Below are 10,557 nucleotides of genomic sequence, written 5' to 3'. Positions count from 1 at the left end.
TTTTCACGTGTAGTATAGAAATTTGTAATAAGATACATAATGCGGTTATAATAAAATATTGTGCGATTATTTTCATATAATTAAAATTAATATGTATTTATTTTTTAGAAAATACAAGGGAAGCGGCGCTTCCACCGCTTCTAATGACGGCACGCCACTGCTTCCTTTTTCTGTTACTTTAATGAGTAATAAAACAAAGCTATTACTTTAAAATAAGAAAGTAAAATATTGAAACCTTGCTTGCCAACAATATTTCAGAGATAATAAAATAAAATTAAATAAAAACAAACAATTAAAATGTTACTCAAAAGGAGGGCATTGATGGAGGTGGATTGAAATGCATGCTATATTTGACACAGGGACAGAAACATGCACATGCACACACATACAAAAGCACAGCTCATGACTTTATTCAACTATCTTGACAAATAAGTAGTTGGGGGTGACTCATCCTAGAAGAATGGAACGGAGTGGGGTGAGTCACCTACTACATAATGCATAAAGAGTGCATCATAAATCTAACCTTTCAACATTTCATTGAAGTAGACCAGCCCCTTCTAGCTTCCATTGGAGGCAGATGGCTCTACCTGCTCTTTGCCATGGCTTCACCTTACCTGCTATAATCTTTAGCTTCAAATGTAATTTTTCATTTAAAATACTCAATAATTAAATCTGCTTTTACAAATCAATTTGTTTTTCTTTTGGAAATTATAAAGAATAGCTTGTATTGAACCTACAGACTCACCTTGTCTCTGGCTCCACATACTCTTCAACTCTAACTATGCTGCTACAACATTCCCACAATTGTCAAGTGGTGAATCTTTAATGTTCAAGTATTGAGAAATAGTATTAATAGAATTTATCTGCAGGTACAGCCTTTGTGAGAGAATCAGCTACCATTTCCTTTGTGTCAAGTTTCAATATTTTTATTTCGTTATTTATTATTTATAACATGCCACAGATCACATGGTGTTATACTGTACAGTACATCAATATATTTATTCCTAGCATGAAATTCACAGTTATTACTTAAGTTGATGGCACCTTTGTTGTTTTTCTTGATATCTTCAATCTGTTGATCTTTTGTTGCAGCAGATAAGGCCATATACACGTATTCTGTCTCATTTGTCAACCAAGTGATTGTTTGTTGATTTTTTTACTTTTCCAAGTTATTGCCCCTCCAGCAAGGATAAACAGGATGTCACTTGTAGATTTTTGATCAGTTGGGCATCCATCAGTCAGAGTCACAGAACCCTAACATTTTCATCTTTACAACAAATTAATTTTGTATTAAAAATGTCATGTAAATATCTCCTGACACATTTTGCTGCTGTCCAACAATTTCTAGGATAGGAGGATAGGAGCAATATTGGCAGAGTGCTTCTGCCACTTGAGTAAGTCAGGATGTGTACCATTATCTACATGTAGTAAATTTCTAATGGCAAACTTGTAAAGATAAGCTTCTGTCTTATTTTGTAAGTCCTTATCACGTGGAGACATTGACTTGCTTATTTTTCATTTAAGTCTAGTAGTGTAGCAACTGGTCTATAATCATATATATTAAACCTTTTAAGAATATTCTCAAAATAGTGACTTTGATCTAAAGTTGTAATGCCTCTTTTCTGTCTTAATTAATTAGTCACTGTTTTGATTAAACTGAATCATGCAGATGGAAATGTCTCATCCATCCAGAGAATATTCCATACTTTTACTGTTAATCTTGAACAGAATATGGAACTACAGCATAAAAGTATCTTATTCAGCCAGATCATTCTGCAGCAGCTGCTGAATTTGAGAGATAGTAATACATAATATTCTGAATAATTTTGTGGATATGGCAACAAGCTTATCCAATGTTTGTACAATGAACCAAACATTAGCACTTTTCATGGCATTTGGCATCCTGTCTTCTTTTAATTTTATTTCCATTGCTTCAGTCAGCTGTATGACAACAAGTTTTTGTCCTTTTCTGGGTTTCATTTCCAATGACCCAGTTTCTTCAAATTTTAGAATCACTTTTCATAAGCCATTCAGAGATTGGATCTCTTTAAAGGTCATTCAACAACTTAAATTTCTACAAAGCTTCTGGTACAGAATTTTTGTTTTTGTAAAACAATTTCACCAATAAAATATATTCTTCTAAACTTGATGTCATTTTGAACTAACTTCAATTTAAGAGAACTGTTAATGAAAGAGAGTTTAATGTAGAGATTGTTTAAATAATGCTACTTGATAAGAGGGATGATATGTTACATAAAATTTGTTTAGCTGGCCTTACATGCCATAAAATGATTTATAGAACTAATTTTTTGTGAATTTCCTTCCTATGATCTTATTAAGAGATACAGAAATGTTTGTGCAATCCTGTTAAGCAATTTTTGCTGCAAACTGCATAGAATACATGACCTTTTATTGTAGACATTCTGTACAACATGCATATGTAATAATTATAATAATATAACCACAGTCCTTTTAAATTTAATATTTATGATAAATGGTATTTATCAATGCTAACATTATTTGATTTTCAAATGTTAGGATATTAAATTTTAATTTTTTTAAGTGCTATTTTGAAATTATGGTTTTTATTATATATCCGAAGATGGATAGTAAGTTCAGAAATATTTAGGATGTTTTACTATTATTATATGCATATGGTATACTTTAATCAAATAATGTCTATGAAGATTTTAATAATTTAAATGTTTAGATTATTAATTATTTTTATAAGATTTATGATTTCTGGTCAATTAAATTTCATAAAATTTAAATAAACTTTTATGAAATTTAAGAAGTTTATTCATAAATGAACTAATTTAAATATTATAAATATATTCATAATGTCAAAAAATAAATTCATTAATCTATAACTAAGATATCAAATATTAAAAAATTAAATTAGACAAAAATGTTCTGTGATAAATTTTCTGGACCAAAGTTATTTAATCATTATATTAAAATTTTATTAGCATTTTTGTGAGTTTTATCATATCTTATTTCTTTTAGGCATTTCTTGTAATTCAGTGTTATTTTAATTCCAGTTATTTTTAAAATGTAGTCTTTCTGCTTAAACTGCATTTTAGGACTTATGGTTATTTTGATTTATAGATTTATTTTGATTTTATAGATTTATAGATTTATTTTGATTTATAGATGGTACGAATGATTGTAAATAATTAATACATTTTCATTGACACAAAATATTAAGTAAGGAACTTTGGTCAGATAAAATATTCTTTACCATCTCTGTCATCAAAGCATATTTTTGCACTTTCTTTGTCAAACGGAAATTTTTCAATTATAAATTAATTTATTTTATAAGCAGTATCATATCCAGATATCATCATAAGTTGGGTCCTGGGAAAGATTTGTCCATAAATTTTAGGTTTTGCTTTTTGTAGATAAATCTGAAAAGATTTATATACATACATATATATGAAGGGTTCAGGTGTAAAAGATGGTAAGTGCCATTTCCTTTAGTATGTTACAATGCATTCTAACAGCTAAACAGCAATGTACAGTGGTGCCTCATATATCGTATGCCTCAAGCAAAGGACTGGCTGTGAACAACAGACTTTCCATTTGGCAGTTATTTGAGGCAAACAACGGTCTTTCTGCGAACAAGTATGAATGATTTTTCCACTCTTTTGCTGTTTCTAACGACAATCTATTTTTATAATTTATTAGTATTATTAGAATATATTATTAGTATATCTGAAGTACAGAGCTCCTGTTGGGATTCGGCTTGCTCTGGTGTTTATTACATACAGTACATTACCTCAGTACAGGGGGTATTTACATTTATTCAAGTATGTGCAAATCACGGCTTCTAAAAAAACAGAAAGGTGATTTCAATTGAAACAAAGCAAGATATCATCAGAAGGAGTGAAAGTTGACAAAAACTTCCTTGTCAAATGGGGAGAGGTTAAGGAGTTTACCAACACTTATTTTCCAAACAGAGCTGAGGTCAATAGGATCAATGATCTCTACAATGACACCCTTGCCCGTCATTTCCAACAGGTGTTGAAGAAGAGAGAGAAACAGACCACCTTGAACATGTTTTTCAAGAAGCAAGCTGCCAAAAAACAAAGGATGGAAATAGAGGAGATGACCCTGCAAAGCTCCGGTAGCATTTCCTGAATCTGACTCTGATTAAAAAACAATAAAAAGAGACCTGCTGCAATGTGTAAAAAGTCTGTATCTGTATGAATTTGTAGAGAAAGTGTCCCTCCACCTCCACCTCCACCTCTTCACAGCATTTGACTACCCGGCATAATTGGTGACTGCTTCATTTTCATTTTTTGTATGGTATAGTATGGTTATTTTATGCTGTGGAATGAATTATATGTTTTAACATGTATTTCTATGGGAAAATGCGTTTCATATAACTTTTCACTTAATGGACATGCACCTGGAACGGATTAAGTACATTATACGAGGCACCACTGTATTTCACTTTAAATATTATGCCTACTTTTTAACTATAACATTCACTTTATTCTGATTAAAGAAAATAAAGCAGAAAACTATTTAATATGTTTAATTTTTACATTTTCTCTAAACTTACATTATAGTGCTTACATTTTTTATATCCAATCCCTTCATCTGTAAAAGTATATTTCAGAAAAAATGTTTTTGTTATATTTAATTTATTTATTCATTTTAAATTTTTGTTAAAGGAATATGTGTCCCCTCTATCCTCCACTGAATAAATTTATGTTTACCAAGTAAGTTTATATTGTGGCTTTTCTGTCAAACTTAAGGTTATCTTAGCATTTCTGAGAGGATGGCATTTTTTATTTGCTATTTATTGTACAATCTGATGTGTTTATTCATCTTGCCTTACTCTTTATTAATTACATTTCAAATTTTCATCTAATTTTTTATCAGCATTTTATAATTATAATCATTGTCATCATCAGTCTAAAAATTTCTAAATGATAACTTTAAAATGATTAGAACCTTTCGGTAATCTCAAGACTTACTTTAAGATTTAAATTATCTCAAGTGTCAATTTACAATCTATTATTTTATCTAAGCATTTAAAAGAACTTACAGAACTTATTTAAATGCTTAAATAAAGTGTAATAAAAACATACAAAACTAAAATAATAAAGTATTTATTAATTGAAAGGATAAATTTTTAAGTTTTGTTGATTAATTTTAAAGTTATAGAAGTCACATTATTTATTGACTTAAAATGTTTTCAGAAAATAACATAAAATAATTCCATTATAATCTTACCTTTTAACAACCAAATGAATATATTTACAATTTAAATATTTTCAAATTTCATTAAATGATAAACTTCAATAATATAATATTTTCACATGTATAACCTATGGAGGTATATAACCAGTGATGGCATATACCCAAAGAAAATTGCTAAAACAAAAATAAAATCTTTGCATAATCTTCCCCACTGTATGTGTATTCTGCATCTGTGGGAGCAGTCATTCTTCCCAAAGTTGAAATTTGTGAATGAGTTCATGATTGCAATTTAAAATCAGAACAAAAACTGCATTCTTTTTCAAATTGTCTTTTAAGCAAAAATACAATAATTATAATTGTTTAGGAATTTGAGAAAATGATAAGTTTCATTAAGTATTACTTAAAAATCATTTAAAAGTTTTAATGAAAATGAAAATCTCTCTATTGAAGATAGAGAACAGAAAAAAAAGTTCAAAATATTTTGATTAATAACTAACATTCTATATGTTTTATTTTGGTCATTAATTATGCATAAAAATGCTTTTATATACTAAATAATTGATGTTTCATATGTAAATTATTTCTACTATAAATTAAGTACATTTTTGCTAAGTTAAATATTGTAGATTACTTATATACAGAGTTATCAAATATCTTTCTTAAATTAATTCCATTTTAAATGTTTATTTTCAAGTCAAGTTAATGAATTTCATTTTTTGACCAAAAATATTTTGTTATTCACATAAAGATTACTAAATTGTTATTATATATTACTTATTTTACCATTTTTTAACAAAATTTTATGCTTATATGTAAATTTAAAGGTGGATTTAGAATTATATTTTAAAAATATTAAGTGATTTTGACCAGACATGGTAACTAAATAATATTAGGGTTTATATAAAAATATCTATAAATTAAGCTGAATTTTTCATGTAATTAGATGATATTCCAGCCTACAACAAACCAAACTTTCCTACCTGTTCAAGTCCCTCTGCTTCTTTTGGACGACGCAGGAGAGAATTTGGAATTGGGATGAATGGATTGCCAATGTCACCACATAGTACTTTATCAAACATGTCAGAGAAGGATTCCTATGGTGTGAAATCAATGCCTTCGCGATTGGAAGAAAAAGATGTAAGTTACTTTTCAAACAATAATATTTTAAAATGTTATTTTTTAATTTGTTATAAAATTCATTACTTACATACTCATTAAAAATTTGATCATAAATAAGACAATTATAATAAGGCATAATAATATAACAAATAAGTATTGATGTATACAGGACATTTCACTTAAACATCTAGCCAGTGCAAAAGGGATCTTTCCAGCATTGCACAAGTGTATGCATGTGTTACATGCTTGTTCCAGCACTAAAATAACCAAAGGGAATTAATTTAAGGTGATATAGCATAACAAACAAGTAATCTTTGACTGTATAGGATAAAGACAATATTGCATAAATTGATACAAAAAAGGATCTTTATGTTGTTAGAGGAAATGGTCAAGATGACTACCTTCAGTGGCAATACAAAGATGTAGACAGTTGATTGTGGCATAATGGATGGCATATAGTATTCCTGATGTCATCATTTCATAAGCCTTGTATGCATGCACCAACATCACATAATGTTGCTGGGTACATATCATACACCAATGCTTTTAGGTAACCCCATAGAAAAAACTTCAGAGGGGCAAGTTTGGGAATGTGATGACCATGTATTGGGGCTATATTACCCTAGCAAGTGGTTGTCAAACCACTCTGCTAGCCATTGACACATCTGGCAAATACTATGTTGGCGTGATACTAAACCTGATTTAACTAAACTGATTTAGTTGATTCAATGGCAAGTCATCAAGCCATTGGATCAACATCCATCCACTGCTGTGTTCATATCAGTCACTATTCAGGATGCTGTCAAAAATATGGGACTAAGGAACTGCTCACCCCAAATTCCACACTAGATGTTTAGCTGCTCTCATAGGCATGGAGAATACAGTGGGCAGTTGTATGCAAAGATTTTATTTTTGTTTTAACAATTTTCTGTGCATTTTACACCATTGATACATACTGCTGTAAATTATATTAATAAAAATGCACTATTTGTTTTGAAAAATAAGTAGCAAAACAAAAAGTATAAATATAAAACAATAAAAGAATATGTAAAAATGCTTGGTTAAAAATTTAATTTACATTATGAATATAATTTTTAGTTCAGATGAAACCATTTTTCAGATTTAATTATCAATCAAATTGATATTGAAATTAGAAAATTAAAAAATTGAAAGCTATCAAAACAGTAGATTATTACATTTTTTATTTGTGGTCATGAATAGAAAAGAGATAACTGATAAGAGAGAAATATTCAAATATTTCTGGATGCAAATAATTGTATTTTGCCAGATTTTTCTGGGTTCTTTGATCTGAAAAAAAATTTTTGTTTTGAATTCAAAAATTGTTTTCAATTAAACCATTAAAAATTTAAGATAAAATGTCTCCATTTCCAATTTTTTTCTTTATAACATAAGGAAATTATATTATATCTATTTAAAAAAAAAGGATAAAAGCAATTACTCTTAACTCTTTTTATATATTTTTATCAAAGTTTGGTATTTAATTACTAAAACTCTCTTGTACTTTTCTGACTCAGATGAAAAGTTGAGAAAGTACAAGAGATAACTAAGATTTTTATTGAAGTTTTATCAAATTTTATATATTTTTAATATAATTTTAGTAATTAGGAAATTAGATTTTGAAAATTTTATAACTCTTATAGATAATCTAAATTCAGTAATTATTATTTTATTTCAAGCTAATCTTAAAAAATTTATTAAAAACATGTAAATTCTTTAAATAAAATTTTAAAATGAGCATTTATAATACATTTAAACTTTTATATTGTGTTTTCTATTGATTCTAATTATTTTTATCCTATTTTATATAATTGTTATAAATATTAATTAATTAATTTTGTTTTTTACATTAATGATTGCATTAATGGTGAAATATTCAATCTCTTAGATCAGTTATCTACACTTTTCTAACTGTTATCCAAATATTTTAAGAAAATAAATGATTAGAGAAGAATGTATTTAGATAACGAAATATTTAGCTTAATTTTTATATGTCATAAACTTAAGTAAAAATAAATTAAATAAAAATCAAATTCAGCTTATTCTAAATCCTATTGTAATATTTAAATACTTCCCCCACTCTTTGTCCTGTGGACACTAAGAGGGCCTTTTGATCAAGCCCATTGTGGATTCCATGAGGCAGTCATGTGGTGAGGGATGGGACCTGACTAGGGAATTCGATCCCGGTCCTTATTTCTAATCCCGGGATTTCGGGATTATACTTAGTCAATCCCGGGATCCCGGGATTATTTCGGTATTGAGGGTTAATAAAAAATAAGAAAATCTTACAGAAATCAACAAATCAAAATTTAGACAAAAATCAACAAATCAAAATTTAGACAAAAATCAACATATTTTACAGTATACACCTAGCTAATTTAATCACTCTAACTAATCAGACTCAGAGTCAGACTAACCAGACTTAAAATCACTCAGTCTTCATGTTAAATTTATTCTTTTTTAAGCATCACTGAGATCTCTTTAAACTCACATAAATTGAAAAAACCTTTATGTAACAAACTATGCAAATAAACGTTGAAAATTAACAAAAATCTCTCTTAACATCGACTAAATAGACTACTTTCATATAACAACCTAGTAAGTAGGTAGTAAAGTAAGTTTCTTAGCAAAAAGTATTTAAAAATAATATTAATCAGTCACATTTTTCTTAAATATAAAGAAAACTAATCTAATAGGAACATTCTAATTTGAATTGCGAAAATATGATCTGAGAAATAACAACGCATCCTGTGTCTCATCACCAAGTCTGCTTCTCAATTTGTTGCACATATATGCAGCTGCTGAGAAAACGCGTTTAGGTTTGATGGAAGTTGGAGGAATCGTTAGTAAATACTTATAAGCCCGTTCTAGTTATAGCTTCGAGGACACGGGGAGGTTGGAAGAAAACAGTCCGGTCGACACAGATCGGGATTGTAGGAGTAAAGGCTACAATCCCGATTGTTTCGATCATTGTAAGCATGCCTTTCTAAAAATAAACACGTTAATTTTGTAAATTCGGTCTCTGTGTGAGTCTCTCAGCATCCAGCAAACCACTACTCCCAAACGTAAAAAGACTTTCTCGCATCATCCTGACAGATCACGGGCAAGGCGGGGGTCGTAACCTTTTCACCTAAGGTCGACCCCCCTAAGCGAGAGGCGTCGGGTCTATATTAACCACACTGGCAAAACAAGATGGCTGACACATTGACAGGTAAAACGCACTGAGTAGTGCTCTCGACTGCGCCAGAAAATCGATTGGCGCCCGCGAAAATTCAAAAATACAAAAATGAAGTATATTACCAAGTAACCCAGTGAGAACTGCTTGCCTATCATTTTAGTTGAAAATACAAGAAGTTTTATTCCAAGCAAGCATCGCAAGCCCGCTTGGTTAATTTCTGCTGCTTGCTTGGAATAAAATTTCTTGTATTTTATATTAAAATGATAGGCAAGCAATTCTGTTAAAAGCACTGGCACTGAACGTTTCGCTTCATGCAGTCTATTTTGCAATTTTTTTAAAATGATGTCAATCCCGAAAATCCCGGAATTAGGAAAACTTAATCCCGAAAATTTTGGGACTGAAAAGTGGTCGGGATCCCGGGATCCCGATTTTCGAGATCCCGGGATCAAATCCTCTAGACCTGACATATCCAGGACAAATCACCTTAAAAAAAGGATTCGTTCCCAGATCCCCAGAGCAGTAGGCTGACAAGTTAACCACTCAGCCATCTGGTTATCTTTAATACTACAGATATAGTAATGAATTAAGACCTTCCAGGGTTCCTAAACATAGCAGATTGGGGGTCCCTCTATGTAATTGAGGGATTATTATTTTTAAATTATTTATAAATTATGCTATACAATTTCAATGGTAAAATTGCTTTATTTTTTCCAATTTCAGGCCCCAGGACTTGGGGCAAGTAAGCATATCCCTCATATGCCTAGTGAGCAATCTAGCCCTGTAGAGGTTGCAAATTTTGATGAGTAATTTTTTATATGCATTCCAAAATTTATTTTTATGAAACCAATAACTTAAATTATATATCATTATTTAGAAAATGGTTTGAAATCATTTTATTATAAACTTTAAAATATGTATAATTTTATTTATAAATCAGAAGATTTTTGTGTTATTGCTATATCTACTGTAATTCAGATGAAAACTTTTTCACTTAATAATTAAATAAAATATTGAGAAATTAATTTCAATCA

General features: G+C 29.4%; 1 protein-coding gene across 1 annotated transcript in view; it reads left to right on the top strand.

The window, feature by feature from the left end:
* LOC111625838 (roundabout homolog 1-like) overlaps nt 1-10,557 on the top strand; it is a 160,254-nt gene that overhangs the window by 146,669 nt on the left and 3,028 nt on the right. Inside the window, 1 exon segment of the mRNA XM_023369082.1 lies at nt 6,155-6,348. Coding sequence (XP_023224850.1) covers nt 6,155-6,348 — 194 coding nt within the window.

This window comes from Centruroides sculpturatus, unplaced genomic scaffold, assembly GCF_000671375.1.
Source record: "Centruroides sculpturatus isolate CEXI.00-Female unplaced genomic scaffold, Cexi_2.0 scaffold181, whole genome shotgun sequence".
NCBI lineage: Eukaryota > Metazoa > Arthropoda > Arachnida > Scorpiones > Buthidae > Centruroides > Centruroides sculpturatus.
This window is presented reverse-complemented; position numbering and strand designations above follow the sequence as displayed.